The sequence below is a fragment of the Elephas maximus genome, chromosome X (assembly GCF_024166365.1).
Source record: "Elephas maximus indicus isolate mEleMax1 chromosome X, mEleMax1 primary haplotype, whole genome shotgun sequence".
Classification (NCBI taxonomy): domain Eukaryota; kingdom Metazoa; phylum Chordata; class Mammalia; order Proboscidea; family Elephantidae; genus Elephas; species Elephas maximus.
This window is the reverse complement of record NC_064846.1, coordinates 37,819,470-37,838,225: the sequence shown is the minus strand read 5'-3', so window position 1 is coordinate 37,838,225 and position 18,756 is coordinate 37,819,470. Positions and strand designations below refer to the sequence as shown.

Below are 18,756 nucleotides of genomic sequence, written 5' to 3'. Positions count from 1 at the left end.
CATGGATGAAATCAAAGATGAGATGAAAAAAGGCGAAGTTGTGCACTATAGGCTAGTAAGTAAGCACAAGTAAGCCTGTGCATTCCTTACTTATTGGATAATCCATCCCTGGGTATAAGGCCGATGGGGGAACACTGAGGATCTGAGTGCTCCCACTCCCATAGGGTGCAGATGGAGCTTGTAACCTTGTCCTCATTATGGCTGGCCCCCACCTCTCCAAACTGTCTGGTTCTGGGGCATCTACTTGTGTTCCTCTGTAAGAGCTTCAAAATAGTCTCCTCTGAGCTTCTTTTTTTATTGTGCTTTAAGTGAAAGTTTACAAATCAAGTCAGTCTCTCATACAAAAATTTATATACGCCTTGCTATGTACTCCTAGTTGCTCTCCCCCTAATGAGACAGCACACTCCTCTTCTCCACCCTGTATTCCCTGTGTCCATTCAGCCAGCTCCTGTCCCCCTCTGCCTTCTCATCTCCCCTCCAGACAGGAGCTGCCCACATAGTCTCATGTGTCTACTTGAACTAAGAAGCTCACTCCACACCAGTATCATAGTCTATCCTGTAGTCCAGTCCAATCCCTGTCTGAAGAGTTAGCTCTGGAAATGGTTCCTGTCTTGGGCTAACAGAAAGTCTGGGGACCATAACCTCCAGGGTCCTTCTACTCTCAGTGAGACAATTAAGTCTGGTCTTTTTATGAGAATTTGGGGTCTGCATCCCACTAGCTCTCCTGCTCCCTCAGGGGTTCTCTGTTGTGTTCCCTGTGCGGGCAGTCATCGGTTGTAGCCAGGCACCATGTAGTTAACTCTTCTGGTCTCAGGCTGAGGTAGTCACTGGTTTATGTGGCCCTTTCTGCCTCTTGGGCTCATAATTACATTGTGTCTTTGGTGTTCTTCATTCTCCTTTGCTCCAGGTGGGTTGAGACCAATTGATGCACCTTAGATGGCCACTTGCTAGCCTTTAAGACCCCAGATGCCTCTCTCCAAAGTGGGATACGGAATGTTTTCTGAGTACGTTTTGTTGTGCCAGTTGACCTAGATGTCCCCTGAAACCATTATTATGTTAAAAAGCTTCTACCAAATGTTGCTTCGCAGCAAGCTCCTCCCTTCCGTATATCATTTTAGTTATTCTCTCTGAGGCCCACACTAGCTTCAGCCAAAGGTAAATGGAGAAAGACAAGAAGGTCTGCGGATCTGAGAAACCCTAAAAGGACACCATGCAACTTATCTTGCATGAAAACTAACTTATAATGCCTAGACAAAAAGTCAATACATATTTAATAAAGAAACATTTTCAATTCAGTTGGCTTCCCAAACCTTGTGGTATAAGCACTACAGATAAAAACATTATTTACTCTGGCGAAACTCATTCTATAGCATAACAGAGAAATCAGGCTCAGCAAAAACCTGGCAATTTCTAAATGGGCTGTGTGCAAGAGAGAGTTTATCTGTTTCCAGTCACAGCCTGTCTTAGTTACCCAGTGTTGCTGTAACAGAAATACCACCAGTGGGTGGATTTACAGAACAGGAATTTATTTTCTCATTGTCCTGGAGGCTAAAAGTCCAAATCAGGGTCTTAGCTGTGTTGATTCCTTCTGTGAGCCTCTCTCCTAGTTTCTGGGGTCTGCTGGTGATCCTTGATGTTCTTGGCTGTCTGTCTTCCCTCTCTCTATGTCTCTGTGTGTATTCTGGTCTTTTTATAACTCAGAAGTGATTAAGTTTAAGATCCACCCTATGGTGCCAGTCTCATTAGCATAACAAAAGGAACTCTGCTATTTCCAAATAGTGTCATATTTACAAGTACAGGGATTAGAATTTCAATGCATATTTTGGGGGGACACAATTCAATCTATAACACAGCCTAAGCCAAGAGTCCATCAAACTTAATCTCAGCCATTAGTCTCCTTGTCTTTGCTTGACTCTCATTAAGGAGTTCCCGGGCGTTAGGTCTGAAAACAGACCCATGGCTCTACTCAAACCTGGACTGAAAGTTCGAGAGCAAAGCCATCAATCGTTAGCCCCACCTGATCATGAAGCTCGAGCTCAGGCATATGATTCTAAACAACAGATGATCTCTGTTGATGGGTTTAGATTATGTGTATATATTATAACTTCTGTTAAACTCATCAGCAAATTAAACTGTTCATACTCTAGATCTCTGGGCAGTGTTTCTCAAAGTATGGTCCAGCATCAGAATTACCTGGAATGAGTGCTGAAAAGCACATTTCGGGCACATACCGAGACCTAATGTATTATAAGAATATCAGGAATGGCGCCTTGCAATAGGCTTAGCAGGCTCACAAAGTGAGTCTTCTTGGGACCAGGGTTGAGAATGACTACCTAGTCCTCTGGCATGAAGAGAAAGGCTCTCATTTTCAAACAGAAGCCCAGAAAATTCCTAAACAACCCTGTCAGTTGCCTTAGAACAGAAGCCAGCAATATCTGGATTCCCTCTGGGAAGTGGGGCTCCCTTTTAGGTCTCATCCATTCCCCAGGCCATACTGGTCAGGAGCAACCTTGGGAAGTTATTACAAAAGCCAGCCAGAGGATTGTATAAGCTACCTGGGAAAAGCAAACCTAATCCCTTTCTGAAAGAAAAGTGAGTGGAGGAAATGGGGCTCTTTTCCCTACTTCCTCAGCCTCACCCCCACTTCCTGCTGCACTCTGAGCCAACAGACCGTCTCTGTACCCAGTGTGCATATTATTAAGGATAGCTGAGGTGTTTTCATTCCTTCACCTGTGTTTTAGAGGGAGGGTAGCACAGACAGCTTCTGATTAACAGCTGGAATTAAATGGGGTCCTTTCGCCCCAACATCTGGGAGATGTGCCAGGTCTGGATCCTACTAACCCAGAATCTTCCTGAGGAAGGAACTTTGGTGGGGCCTAGGGCCAAGGGAAGGAATCCTTCAGCACTGGCTGGTAGAGGGCTGGGCATTCTCTTGCTGTTTGTTAGCTGGGGTAAGGCCTGCTCTTGGCAACATTAAATATATTTTAGTTCATTTTTTTTTTTTTTTGCTGTCAAATTTCCAGACCCAATGCAAAGTAGTTTGGTCAATAACGCATGCATTTAGTCATCCTTTTGATGGTCTCTTTGTCTATTGTATGATGCTAGGGTTTCTCCCTTTACCTTTAGCTATTGATAAGAAACACGTGAGTAGGGATAGTGAGCTGTTGGGCTATCTCCTTGGAACAAGGGAAAACCTGATTGTTATGTCTAAAATAAAGGCATCACCTGGTGGCTGTTTGGGCCCAGATTTCCTCAAGCATTTGGCCCAAAAAAGTTGTCACCCTGGGGAAAAGTCCACTCTAAAACTGTCTGAAAGTGTTGACAGTGGGGTGCTGGGGAGCTGAGGTTCTGCAGGAGCTATTCGGTCAAAAGCTAGAAAAGCAAATAATCTTTGGGACGTCTCCAAAAGAAGTAGCTCTTGGTGGAAAAAGGGATTCTTGGTGGGGGGCTTCTGTATCAAGAGGTACTGGAACAGGGTGTGAGGCCAGATATTGGCTGTTAGGATTTTAATTTCCTGGATGTGTCAAAGTGGCTTATGTGCCCATTTGTGAGAGTTCCTGTGTAGCTGCTGCCTCACTTGGAATCCTTGTTATGTGTTAAGCTGTTATAGCCAACAATTTGCCAACTCGAAAGTTCTAGGAGGTGGAATTTAGATATTCCCTGCAGCCCCCTTCCTATCACAATCTTTTCAATTCCTTAACTAGTATGGATAATAAGAGCATGAAATTTAGAATTGAACAGGCCTGAATTTGAGGTCCTAGCCCTGCCATTTGTTGGCTGTTTGACATTGGACAAGTTATCTAACCTCTTTGAGGCTCAGTTACTATGTCTGTAGAATGGGGATGATAATAACACATACCTCAGTTTACCATGTACACATATAGTGTACAGTGTAAAGATTAAATGAAAAGATGAATGGGAAGTGCTGTACTTTTCACATAAAAAGATCAGGAACAGATTACCCAATAAGCAAGGTAAGCATGTGCTCAGGGCATCAACAAAATAAGGGAACCAGTTGTCCAAAGCAAAGGCCCATAGGAATAAATCTAACCAGGGATATAAAAGACCCATACAAAGACAACTACAAAACACTACTGCAAGAAACCAAAACAAATCTACTTAAATGAAAAAAAAAAATACCATGCTCATGGATAGGTAGACTCAATGTTGAGAAAATGACAATTCTACCCAAAGCAATTTACAAATACAATGCAATCCCGATCCAAATACCAACAACATTCTTTAAAGAAATGGAACTAATCATTAACTTTATATGGAAAGGGAAGAAGCCCCAGATAAGTAAAGCACTACTGAAGAAGAAGAATAAAGTAGGAGACTTGCACTGCCTGTCCTCAGAACCTACTATACAGCAACAGTAGTCAAAACAGCTTGGTACTGGTACAATGACAGATACATTGACCAATGGAACAGAATTTAGAACTTAGATGTAAATCCATCCACTTATGGTCGCCTGATCTTCATCAAGGGCCCAAAGTCCACCAAATGAGGGAAAAGACACTCTTTTTAACAAACGGTGCTGGCAAAGCTGGATGTCCATCTGTAAAAAAATGAAACAGGTCTCATACCTCACACCATTCACAAAAACTAACCCAAAATGGATCAAAGACCTAAATATAAAGCCAGAAACCATGAAGTTCATAGAAGAAAATATAGGATCAGTGCTAGAGGCCCTAATACATGGCATTAACAGGATACAGACTACAACCAAGAACACATAAGCTCCAGAAGATAAGCTAGATACCTGGGATCTTCTAAAAATTAAACTTATGCTCATCAAATACTTCACCAAAAGAGTAAAAAGAGAACCTACAGACTGGGAAAAAAAAATTGGCTATTACAAATCAGACAAAGGTCTAATCTCTAAAATCTACAAGAAAATCCAACACCCCTACCACAAAAAGACAAATAATCCAGTTAAAAAAAGGGCAAAGGATGTGAAGACACTTCACCAAAGAAGACATTTAAGCGACCAACAGACACATGAGGAAATGTTCATGATCTCCAGCCACTAGAGAAATGCAAATCAAAACCACAATGAGATGCCATCTTACCCCAGAATTACTGGCATGAGTCAATAAAACAGGAAATAACAAATGTTGGAGAGGCTGCAGGGAGATCGGAACTCTTATGCACTGTTAGTGGGAATATAACATGATACAACCATTGTGGAAAAGGATATGGTGCTTCCTTAGAAAGCTAGAAATAGAAATACCATATGACCCAGCAATCCCACTCCCAGGAATATATCCTAGAGAAATAAAAGTCGTCACACGAATAGACATACGCGCACCCATGTTCATTGCAGCATTGTTCACAATAGCAAAAAGATGGAAACAACCTAGATGCCCATCAACAGATGAAGGGATAAACAGACTGTGGTACATACACACAATGGTGTATTACTCAACGATAAAGAACAACGATGAGTCTGTGAAGCATCTCAAAACGGATGAATCTGGAAGGCATTATGCTGAGTGAAATAAATCAATCACAAAAGGACAAATATTGTATGAGACCACTATTTAAACACTCATGAAAAGGTTTACATACAAAAAGAAACAATCTTCGATGTTTACAAGGGAGAGGAGGGGTGGGCATGGAAAAACACTTAATAGACAATAGATAAGTGGAAACTTTGGTGAAGGGTAAGACAGTACACAATACTGGGGAAGCCAGCACAATTTGACCAAGGCAAGGTCATGGCAGCTCCATAGACACACCCAAACTCCCTGAGGGACTGAATTGCTGGGCTGAGGGCTGTGGAGACCATGATTTCAGGGAATGTCTAGCTCAATTGGCATAACATAGTTTATAAAGAATATGTTCTAGATTCTACTTTGATGAGTGACGTCTGGGGTCTAAAAGCCTGTGAGCGGGCATCTAGGATATTCCACTGTTCTCACCCCTTTGGGAGCAAGGAAGAATGAAGAAAACTAAAGACACAAGGGAAAGATTAGTCCAAAGGACTAATGGACCACATCTACCATGGCCTCCACCAGACTGAGTCCAGTACAACGAGATGGTGCCCAGTCACCACCACTGACTGCTCTGATAGTGATCACAATAGAGGGTCTCAGACAGAGCTGGAGAAAAATGTAGAACAAAATTCTAACTCAAAAAGAAAGACCAGACTTGCTGGCCTGACAGAGACTGGAGAAACCCAGAGAGTATAGCCCCTGGACATCCTTTCAGCTCAGTAATGATGTCACTCCTGAGGTTCACCCTTCAGCCAAAGATTGAACAGGCCCATGGAACAAAACAAGATTAAAGGGGCACACCAGCTCTGGGGCAGGGACTGGAAGGCAGGAAGGAACAGGAAAGCTGGTAGTAGGGAACCCAGGGTTGACAAGATAGAGTGTTGACAAGAGAGAGTGTTGACATGTCGTGCGGTTGTTAACCAATGTCACAGAACGATGTGTGTACTGTTTGATGAGAAACTAGTTTGTTCTGTAAACCTTCACCTAAAGTACAATATAAATAAATAAATAAATAAAAAGGAGGAAATACATGAAGTGAGACAGGATTTGTAAAAAAAAAAAAAAAAATGAAAAAGAAAAAGTTTTTTTGCAAGAGACACAAACCAAAACCAAACCCACTGCCATGGAGTCAATTCCAACTCATAGTGACCCTATAGGACAGAGTAGAAGTGCCCCATAGAGTTTCCAAGCCTGTAAATCTTTATGGGAGCCAACTGCCACATCTTTCTCCCCACAAGAGACAAAGAAGGACATTATATATTAATAAAAGGATCAGCCATCAAACATTACAAACATAAAAAAGCTCCAAAATACATGAAGCAAACACTGACAGAATTGAAGGGAGAAATAGACAGTTCTACAATAATAGTTGATGAATTCAATACACACTTTCAAAAGTGAATAGAACAATAAGATAGAAGATCAATTAGACCTAACAGATACATATATAGAACACAATACCCAGCAACAGTAGAATATACATTCTTCTCAAGTGCACACGGGTCATTTTCTAGGATAGACCATATCTTAGGACACAAAACAAGTCTCAGTAAATTTAAAAATATTGAAATCACACAAATATCTTCTCTGATCACAATGGAATGAAACTACAAATCAATGACAGAAAGAAACATGGAAAATACACAAATATGTGGAAATCAACAATACATTCTTAAACAACCAATTTGTCAAAGCAGAAATCACAATGAAAATTAGAAAATACTTTGAGACTAATTAAAATACAAAAATACAAGATTCCAAAACTTATGGGATGCAATGAAAGTAGTGCTAAAGGGAAATTTGTAGTTGTAAATGCTTACTTTAAAAAAGGAGAAAGATCTCAAATCAATAACATAACTTTACACCTCAAGAAACTTGAAAAAGAAGGACAAACTAAATGCAAACCTAGCAGAAAAAGGAAATACTGAAGATTAGAGAGGCGATAACAAAATAAAGAATAGAAAATCAATAAAACCAAAAGTTGGTTCTAGAAAATGATTAACAAAATTGATAAACCCCTTAGCTAGACTGACCAAGAAAAAAAGAGAAGAGACTCAAATTAGTAAAATCAGAAATCAAAGATGGGGCATTACTACTAACCTTACAGAAATATAGAGAATTATAACACAGTACTATGAACTATGAACAATTGTATGTCAGCAAATTAGATAACCTAGATACAGTGGGCAAATTCCTTGAAACACCCAAACTACCAAAACCGAATGAAGAAGATACAAAAGCTGAACAGACCTATAACAAGTGAAGAGATTGAATTAGTAATCAAAAACCTCCTAACAAAGGAAAGGTTCAGAACCAGATGGCTTCACTGGTGAATTCTACCAAACATTTAAAGAATTAACACCAATCCTTCTCAAAATCTTCCAAAAAATAAGAGGAAGGAATATTCCCTAGATCATCTTATAAGACCACAATTACTCTGATGCCAAAGTCAGACAAAGAAATCACAAGAAAACAAAACTACAGACCAATATTCCTTATGAGTATAGATGTAAAAATCCTCAACAAAATATTAGCAAACTGAATCTTACAACATAAAATAAAAGGATTATACAGATCAACTATGGGATTTATCTTGCAAGGATAGTTGTACATACAAAAAATCAATCAATAGAATGAAGGAAAAAAAAACCCTGAATTTTCACCTTAATAGCTGTAGAAAAAGCATTTGATAAAATCCAACACTATTTCATGATAAAAACACTAAAAAAAATTAGAAATATAAGTATTACAGATTGAATTGTGTCCCCCCAAAATATGTGTTGTAAATCCTAACCTCTATGCCTGTGGTTATAATCCAATTTGGGAATGGGTTGTCTTTTTATGTTAATGAGATGGGATTAGTGTAGGGTATGTTTTGGATCAATCTCTTTTGAGATATAAAAGAGATTAAACAAGCAAGCGGAGAAGCAGAGATGGGGGTAGATAGATGCCATGCCACACGAAGATCACCAAGGAACCAAGGAACAAGGACCTTCCCCCAGGGCTGACACAGAAAGAAAGCCTTCCCCTAGAGCCAGTGCCCTGAATTTGGACTTCTGGCCTCCTAAACAGTGAGGAAATAAATTTCTGTTTGTTAAAGCCATCCACTTGTGATATTTCTGCTTTAGCAGCACTAGATAACTAAGACAACAGGGAATTTCTTAACATGATAAAGGGCATATATGAAAAACCCACAGCTAGCATCATAGTCGATGGTGAAAGACCTTCCCCCTAAGTTGAGGAACTAGACAAATACTTCTGCTTTACCACTGCTATTCAACACTATACTGGAGGTTCTAGCCAGGGCAACCAGCAAGAAAAAAAATAAAAGGCATCCAAATCAGAAAGAAATAAAACGATCTCTGTTCACAGATGACATAATCAAATATATAGAAAACCCTAAAGAATCCACAAAAAATATTAGAGCTAATAAACGAATTCAGCAACATTTGCTGGATACAAGATCAAGACACAAATCAGTTGTATTTCTATACACTAGCAATGAAACATCCAAAAATGAAATTAAGAAAACAATTTCATTTACAATAGCATCAAAAAGAATAAAATACTTAGGCATAAGTTTAACCAAGGAGATGTAAGATTTGTACACTGAAAATTATACAACACTGCTGAAAGAAACTTAGATGAATGAAAAAAAAAATAAATGAAAAGACCCCCCCCCAATCCATGTTCATGGATTGGAAGAAAATATGGTTAAGATGGCAATACTCCCCAAAGGGATTTACAGATACAATGCAATTGCTATCAAAATCTCAACAATCTTTTTTGCAGAAATGGAAAAGCACATCCTAAAATTCATATGTAATTTCAAGGAAACCGAAACAGCCAAAACAGTCTTCAAAAAAAAAAAAAAAAGAACAAAATTGGAGAACTCACACTTCACAATTTCAAAACTTACTACCAAGCAACAATAACAAAAACAGTGTAGTATTGGCATAAGGATAGCTATATAGATCAATGGAATAGAATTGAGAGTCCAGAAATAAACCCATACGCCTATGGTCAATTGATTTTCTGTAAGAGTGCCAAGACCACTCGATGGGGAAAGTATAGTTTTTTCACCAAATGGCGCTATGACAAATTGGCATCTACATGCAAAAGAATGAAGTTGGACCCTTTACTCACACGATTTACTCAAAATTGGTCAAAGACCTAAATGTAAGAGCTAAAAGTATAAAACTCTTAGAAGAAAACATAGGGGTAAATCTTCCTGACCTTGGATTTGGCAATGGATCCTTGCACAAGCAACAAAAGAAAAACAGATAAACTGGACTTCATCAAAATTAAGAACTTTTGTGCACCAAAAGATACTATCAAGAGAATAAAAAGACAACCCACAGAATGGGAGAAAATATTTGCAAATCATATACCTGATAAGGGTCTAGTATACAGAACACATAAAGAAGTCTTACAACTCAACAACAAAAAGACAAATAATCTAACTTAAAAATGAGCAAAGTTCTGAAAGATCACAGCCTCAAAAAACCTGTGGAGCATTTCTGTTTTGCTCACATGAGGTCGCCATGAGTCAGAAATGACTCAGTTGCGACTAACAACATTTCTAGTTCCAGTCAAGTCCTCTTGACTCATGGCAATGGTATGCGTGTTGGAGTGGAACTGTACTCCGTAGGGTTTTCAATTGCTGGTTTTTTGGAGGTAGTTTGCCAGGCCTTTCTTCCAGAGTGCCTCTAGGTGGGCTCAGACCTCCAGTCTTTCAGTTAGCAGGCAAATTTGTTAACCATTTGTAACACCCAGGGACTCCTGCAATGGTATTAAAAAAAAAAAACCCATTGCTGTCCAGTCAATTCCGACTCATAGCAACCCTATAGGGCAGAGCAGAACTGCCCCACAGAGTCTCAAGGAGCGCCTGGTGGATTCAAAATGCTGACCTTTTGGTTAGCAGCTATAGCTCTCAACCGTTATGCCACCAGGGTTTCTGCACTGCTATATAGGATATTGAAAACACTTCAGTTGTTAGCCAGTTACTACTTGGGCTCTGTATCCGGATTGCCTTTGAAAATCTGGCTCTATCACTAATGGGCTTAGATCAGTGACCTCCTGTGCCTCAGTTTTTCAGCTGTAATGTGGGATAACTGTAGCACCTATCTTATAGGTCACTGTAAGGATTAAATGGGTCAATGTGTATGACGTGCTTAGAACATTGCTGACATATACTAAGTACTAGAAAATGTTATTACCACTTTTTTTAAATCTAATCCAACAAACTCATTTTATAGCTGAGAAAACTAAGGACCAGAGACACCAAATGACTTATCTAGATCACACAGGAGGAAACCCAGGACCAGAATCCAGGATTCCTAGCTTCACACTTAACGTCCTTCCAAATACACCTTTGTCAGAATTGTTGGAAGATAATTCTGTTTTTATTCATTCATACCCAACTGTCACCCTCTGCCCTGAAACCTATAAACTACCCCATGAATAGTTACAAATGATTTTGTTGCCCTGTGATGTGTCTAAAAACAGTCATCACAGTGATCTCTGTTCATGAACAAGATGACGATGTCCTCAATAATTTACTTCAGAAGGGTTTTTTACAAGTCTCATAATTTTAGAGCTTTGAAAGCCTATATCAATATTATTGAGATATGGAATCTAAGAAATCAGTTGTGGAAAATGAATTGTGGTGTGGCCTTGCTGTGGCTCCAAAAAAAAAAAGAGGATCAAGGGATTTGAACAGACATTTCTTCAAAGAAGATATACAAATGGCCAACAAGCACATGAAAACATGCTCAGCATCTTTAGTCATTAGGGAAATGCCTATCAAAACCACAATGAAATACCACTTCACACTCTAGGGGATAGCCATAAAGAGAATTTAAAATGGAAAATAACAAGTGTTGGTGAGGATGTGGGGAAATTGGAACTCTCATACATTGCTGATGAGAATGTAAAGTGGCGCAGCTGCTGGGAAAAATGGTTTGGCAGTTCCTTGAAAATTTAAACATAGAGTTACCATATGGTCTAGCAATCCCATTCCTAGGTATATACCCAAAAGAATTGAAACCAGGTGTTTTAATAAAAACTTGTACATAAATGTTCATAGCAATATTATTTACAATAGCCAAAAAAAAAAAGAAAACCACCCAAGTGTCCATCAACAGATGAATGGATAAACAAAATGTGGTACATCTAGACAGTGGAATATTATTCAGCCATACAAAGGAATGACGTAAGAATGCACATTACAACATCAATGAATCTTGAAAACATGCGCAGTCAAAGAAGCCAGATCTGAAAGCCCACATACTCTATGATTCCATTTATATGAAATGTCCAGAATAGGCAAATCTATTGAAACAGAAAGCAGAGGAGTTGTTTCCAGGGGGTTGGGAGAAGGAAATATGGAATAACTGCTTAATAGGTATGGGGTTTCCATTTGGGGGGCTGAGAAATTTCTGGAACTAGGTAGTGGTGATAATTGCACAGCACTGCAAATATACTTAATGCCACTGAATTATACAATTTAAAATAGTTAAAATAGTAAATTTTATGCTATGTATATTGGGTCACTATGAGTTGGAATCAGCTCAAAGGCAATGGGTTTGGTTTTGGGTTTTTATTTTCCCCCAATAAAACATGTTAACTAATTCAATCCTTCCACCAATTCAGACTGTCCCTCCTGATTCCTCTGATTGTCATTCTACAGAAATGCTTATAATCATAGCCCAAATGCATAAATTAGGGAATATTCATCCACCTACAACCAGCTTTGGTCATTATCTAATTGTTTCTTGACATATCTAAATGAAGTCTGCTTCTGCTACGTAAGATCTGATTGATACTATTTGGTTGGCAAACCTAGACATATGAAATACATATACATGCCCTCTCATGTCCCAACTGTTTTTTCATATGTATTTGTGGCTATCAAATATTACTACATGCCCTATCCTTTGAGATTTTGGGATTTATAACGGTAAAGCCTTTACTTCTATAAAACTCTGTTTTTTTTTTCTTTCTGAAATAACAGAAACCAAAACCCAAAGCAAAACCTGTTGCTGTCAAGTTGATTCCTACTCATAGCAACCCTACAGGACAGAGTTTCCAAGGAGTGGCTAGTGGATTCAAACTGCCGACCTTTTGGTTAGCAGCTGTGCCACCAGGGCTCCGAAATAATAGAAGACATCTGCAAACTGTTATTTTTTTCTGAAACACTGTCTTCCATTTGCTTATAAATAAAATGCTGATTATTTGGTTTATAGAATTGAATGGAAAATGTAAATTATCATGTATATCAAAAGCCAAGAATGGCAGCTCCTTTCTCAAAGGGTCCCCTGCTGTTGACCTAGAGCAGGAGGAAAAAGTGCAAGAAGAAATTATGTCTCTGACACGCGGCCCCCAACCTGCCTCTGCAGATAGGGCTAATTCTTACCTTCCCCACTGTCAAGGTTTTATGGGATGAAGACTTCTTTTGTGATCTGATAGGTAACCCATCATCCACAGAGATTTCTTCAAAGTCCACAGAGATTGTGTCAGTTCGGATAAGAGGTGGGCTGATGCTGGGTTGTCGAGGCCGAAGTGGTAGGATCTGTCACCAGGAGGAAAAGAAGAAAAAGTTAAAACCGGTATAATTTCTCCAAGTCACTGGTGCTCTCCTCTTGCTTAACGGCTGAAAGACTAAGAACCCTGCCCCCTCCACCCCCACCTCAAAAAAAAAAAATACATGCCCAGGAAAGAATCTCCTATGTCTTCACTTCTAGAGCCTAATTCAGACCAAAGACCAACAGCCTTGGGTTACCTTCTGGGTTGCTGCCTACTTTTACCAACCCCCAAAGACAGAAACTTCAAATTGTGTGTTGGTTCAAATCCAGATTCCTGGTGTTATCTTCCTACTGATGCTAACTACAAAAAAAAAACAAAAAACTACAGATCTTGTTTTATTCTGATCCTGGTTTTGATGTTGGCTCTGGTTTTTGGAATCTGATTCTTCTGGAGGTGAGTTTTTGAGTTATGATCTGAGCTCTCCATCCAAACTACAATCCTTGCTCCTATTATTCTAGGTATTGTCAGGATTGGGTCTTGACTGAGTTGGTTGCTTATTTTAATCCTCTCAAGGTTGATTTCCTGGAATTTTTAGAAAATCTAAAGAACTAGTCTTAGTTAGAACTGCTTTACTAGTTTTCCTAAAGGTATACAAAATGATCATTTGGGTTTTCCTTGAGGTTCATCAGACTAATTTAGTTGATTCCAGTTTGAAGCCCATGGTACACTTGAATTTGAGGCATTGGTCCTGGCCATGGTCCTCTTGATGTGGATCAGGATCACTAATTTTACCTTTAACAAACACTGGCTAAGCATCTACTATGTACCATACCCAATTTCAGGCACTGGGCCTACAGCAATGAACCAAACAAAACTCTTGCTGCCATGGAGCGGACATGCTTGCTTCTGTCGTAGGTTTTCCTACTTACTGCTCAGGACAGCTGGCCTTCAGGCTCTATAGCCAGAGAAAACGGGCCACAATAGAAGCTCACCAAAATTCTGCACCTGGGGTACTCCTGACCAAGATGTTCAATATCCCTTTGTTACTGCCAGGCCCCATGGGGGCTCTTGGGAAGAGGCCAGATCAACTGTCCCCAAGCATAAAACCAAACCAAACCCATTGCCATCGAGTCGATTCAGACTCATAGTGACCCTACAGGATAGAGTAGAACTGCCCCATAGGGTCTTCAAGGAGTGGCTGGTGGATTTGACCTGCTGACATTTTGGTTAGCAGCTGAGCTCTTAAGCACTGAGCCACCAGGGCTCCATCCTCAAGCATAGCTCTAATAATAATAACTACAATAATAACAACTAATTTTATTGAGAGCTTACTATGTGTCAGGCACAGTGTTCTCCAAAGATATATCCCACTTAAACTTCACAACAATTATTTGAAGCATTTGCTACTGTGGTCTCCATTTTACAGATTGGGATAAACAATGTCTGAGAGATGACATGACCAGTGGCAACGCAAGCATTGCCAAGCAAACCAGAAAGGTCTGTCTGGTTTGAGAGCCCATGGTCTTAATCACTATACATTCCTGTCTCCTAACTATCAGGGCCAGGAAGGGGAGGTCCCATACTCAGGTACAAGTTCAGGAAGCTCAAAGGCAACAACAACCCGAAGAGATGTTGTGCCTGCTACCTTAAGAAGAGCTGCAGAGGGAGAGCCAGGCACGTGAGCAGTAAGAAAGACTGCTTTGAGGTCTCAGCTTTTTAAATGACCACATTCAGTTTGATTCAACTACAGGAAGATGCTTATAATTTGCTATTGCATTTTCTTATCCAGCAATTCTATTCACCCTCAAATGAAGAGAACAAGAAATGTCTTGGAGATTAACCTAGGCATCCACATTCCTAACACTTTAGATGGGACATCAAGTAAAACTTTGGCTTAGTCTCCATATTTCTGACAGAACTGTATTCCTGATTTTCCTCTCCCACAACCTCCCAGTTGTTCTGCATGTCAAGAATCCTGCCCCTCAAGGCAGCACTGGGTGTCGGGACCCTTGACTTGAGGCTATCAACTACCCTGCCATTTGAGGTTGTCACTTTTACAGTTAAGGGAAGTTTCCCACACAAAGGTCAATCTGGTTATTAATGACTCAGGTCCTGTTAACACCCTATGCTGTCTTCAGCCTTGTTTCTCAGGGGAGGCACTAAGGAAACAGACCAAGGCGGTGAGGTGCAGGTCCAAGCCAAATATTTGAGAAGACTTGCCTTGACTCTCGAGGCTTTCCCCACCTCTCTTCATTAAGAGAGGAAATGAGCTTAGAATCCATTGCTTTCATTTTTACACACACACAAAAGCTCATCTTTTTTTTCTTTTTTTTTTAAAGGAATATCTCTGCTATAAGAGCTATTGCTGGGACTAAGAGGGGAGGGATGTAGGGAGAAGTCCAGAAAACAGGTTTCTTCTCTCCGAATGTGGTAAATAACTCTGTGGCACATGGTCCTGGAGTGACAGGGTGTAGCTGTTGAGGCAAGTGAAAGTTGGTGTTGATGTTTAAAATTGAAGATTGAAAATTTCCTGGATGTGACTTTTCCTGGTACAGTGCAGGGGCCTCTGAGAGAGCAAAAGCCAAGTGATCTAGGAGCTGCTTTACAACCATAGGATTGGCACCATTAGTGAATATCTCAATGTTTTCTTCTCCATCCTTCATGGCTAATGGACCCAGCAGAACTTCCACACAGTACAAGAACCAGAGCAAGAGATGTAGGGTCTCAAGCAGACATCGTGTTAGATATAAGCCCCATTTACCTTTTGGAAACCCTGGTGGTGTAGTGGTTAAGTGCTACGGCTGCTAACCAAAGAGTCGGCAGTTCAAATGCTTGGCGCTCCTTGGAAACTCTATGGGGCAGTTCTACTCTGTCCTATAGGGTTGCTATGAGTTGGAATCGACTCGACGGCACTAGGTTTGGTACCTTTTGCCAAATGCAAAGTAAACAGTTCTCCAGGGGAGAAAGATCTCCTCCTTGTGTGGCCCTCCCAGTTATACAGGGATCTTTGGGCATAATCCTACCCACAAGCTGAGAGAAGAAGAAAGGCCCATTGCTATCAAGTAGATTCTGACCCATAGCAATCCTAGAGGACAGAGTAGAGCTACCCCATAGGATTTCCAAGGAGCGGCTGGTGGATTTGAACTGCTTACCTTTTGGTTAGCAGCCGAGTTCTTAACCACTGCACCACCAGGGCTTCAGGAGGAAGGCAGCTGCTGTTAACTGAATTTCTGGATCAGAAGTTCAGAAGAATCTGACTGAGCAATGGATATCTACCACAAGTTTAATGGATATCTACCCCATTCTATGGAGACTAAAGGTGTATCCTTCTCCCTATCAAGGCAGGTACAAAGAAGTTGAGCATCTTAGAGACTGGGGTAATGGAAATACCATGAGTGAGGTCAACACACCTGCATCAGATATCCAGCTCTATCACTTACTGCCTGGGTGAGCCTGAGCAATTTCTTTAATCTCTGAGTCTTTTTTTTCACCTACAAAATGGGGACAATTATATCTACTTCTGGTGGTTATTAGGGTTCAATGAGAGGATATGTAAAATTAGCATAGCACCAGGTAAATCGTAGGTGGAACCCCTCAAATGTTAATTCCTTTCCTTCCCAATCCCACAGTTGAAGTCTCACAGAGTTCCTCCCCTCAGTTTTCTCCTCTGTCATCTTTCTTGGATAATAGTAGTAGCAATAATGCTTTACATACCTAGTCTCATTCAATCCTCACAGGCAATCCATTGAGGTTGATATTAATATTACACCCATTGTAGATGAGGAAAGGAAGGCTCAGAGAGGTTAAACAATGAGCCCAGGGGCACACAGCCAATAAATAACAGAGCAAGAATTCAAGAACAGATCTGTCTGACTTAGCTGCCAATGCTCTGAACAATTCCACTCTATTACCTCAGTGATCTTGGAGCCCGCAACCCAGATTCCACTTCTGGGCACATATCGGTGCAAAGCTCCAGACACATCACTAAGCACACTTCTAGGCAGAATTCTCTGTGGAAGACGGAAAACAATTTGGGGGTTGGGACGCCTGCACCTTAATGGTTGAGCATAACTGCCAAAATAGTTAAAGCTTTCTTGTATGTGGTATGGTGAATAGTGGTAATACTGGCCAAAACATATTGAGCACTTCCTGTGTGCCAGGCACTAGGTAAGCAGATTATATATGTATACATAAGCAACAGCCCTAAGAAGTACAAGCAGCTGAGAAGCAGGGCCAAGTTCTTCTCTCCTTCTTTTGCTGGGGTAGGAGTAGGGAGTGGATGAAGAGTATAGTCCAGTTAGGCACTGATACTTGAGCCCACTATTACCTGAAGAGTTCTGCCTCTCTCAGGCTCTGGAGAGGAGCTCATTTTACTCGCTGATCTTTCACGTCCAGGCTCCAACATGAAGATACTGTCATGGGATACAGCTTTCATCCCCATATGGCTCTTGGGCCTGGATAGGAAGGAGAGATCTTGTAAAAGCAGCTCAAGGGACATAGGAACCAAAGACACATAAATATCCATATCATGGCCTAATATAGATACCTCAGAAAGAGGGCAGGGATGCACATGTGCTGACACAGAAGAATGCCCATGAGATTGAAGTGAAAAAAAATATGGTCTCATTTAACATATACACATATATTACATACATAAATGATTGTGTTCATAGAAAAAAGTCTGAAAGGATATGCACCAAAATGTTGGTGGTGGTTACTTCTGAGAAGTGACACTTGGGACAGGAGGGCGGGTCTTAATTTTTTACTTTATGTACTTCTGTATAATTTTGATTTTTTAAAATAATGAGCACATGTCTTTTTTATACAGCAGCTTTATTGAGATATAATTCACATACCATACAATCCACACATTTAAAGTGTAAAGTTCAATGGTGGCAAACTGGGTGAGCGGGAGGGAAAGCACCAAGTCTTGCTATTATTATCTTGAGAGTTATAAAAGATCTCTCACATCCCAATTTCTCTCTGGTGTTTTTGTTTTGATTTGATTTAAAATATCAAAGATCTGCCCAGATGCTGGAGACTTTCATCTACCAGGTCTTTTCCTCTTTCACACAAGGCTCTGTGATATGTCTGTCCTGTTTTCAAAGTTAGCCCTCCCAGTTTTCTAATGTCAGATGGAAATACATTCTGAATGGGAATAGAGCCAGGTTGATGACAATTATGTGTTAAGAAAAATCAAGAAAAAGGAAAGGCTACATTTACAAAACACTCCTTTGAATATATGGGAATATAATTTGCCTTTTAAAAATTTTAGCCAGATAAAGACACCACAAGAAAAAAAAAATAAAACCAAACTACAGACCAACACCCCTTAAGAATATAGATGCAAACATCCTCAACAAAATACTAGTAAACCAAATCCAGCAATATACCAAAAAAAAAAAAAATTATACAGTATGATCAAGTAGGATTTGACAACATTAGCTTAACATACAAAACTGGATTAATTAACTATGCCATGCCAATAGAATAAACAACGAAAAACACATAATCATTTCAATAGGTGCAGAGAAACATTTGATAAAAATCCAACACCATTTCATGATAAATACACTCAACAAACTAAGGATAGAGTGGAATTCCTCAACCTGATAAAGGACATTTATGAAAAACCCATGGCTAACACCATACTTTAACACCATACTTAATGGTGAAAGACCAGATGATTTTCCTCTAAGATCAAAAACAAGGCAAAAATGTCCACTGTCAC

At 40.0% G+C, this 18,756-nt stretch overlaps 1 protein-coding gene across 3 annotated transcripts in view; it reads right to left on the bottom strand.

The window, feature by feature from the left end:
- The window catches only part of KIAA1210 (KIAA1210 ortholog), a 110,695-nt gene that overhangs the window by 25,832 nt on the left and 66,107 nt on the right, over positions 1 to 18,756 (bottom strand). For all 3 annotated transcript variants that reach the window (XM_049872847.1, XM_049872848.1, XM_049872846.1), the window contains exons 4-5: positions 17,353 to 17,479; positions 12,916 to 13,071 (exon numbers count right to left, since the gene is read on the bottom strand). In XM_049872847.1, the coding sequence (XP_049728804.1) occupies positions 12,916 to 13,071; positions 17,353 to 17,479 (283 nt within the window). The remainder of the gene's footprint in view (positions 1 to 12,915; positions 13,072 to 17,352; positions 17,480 to 18,756) is intronic.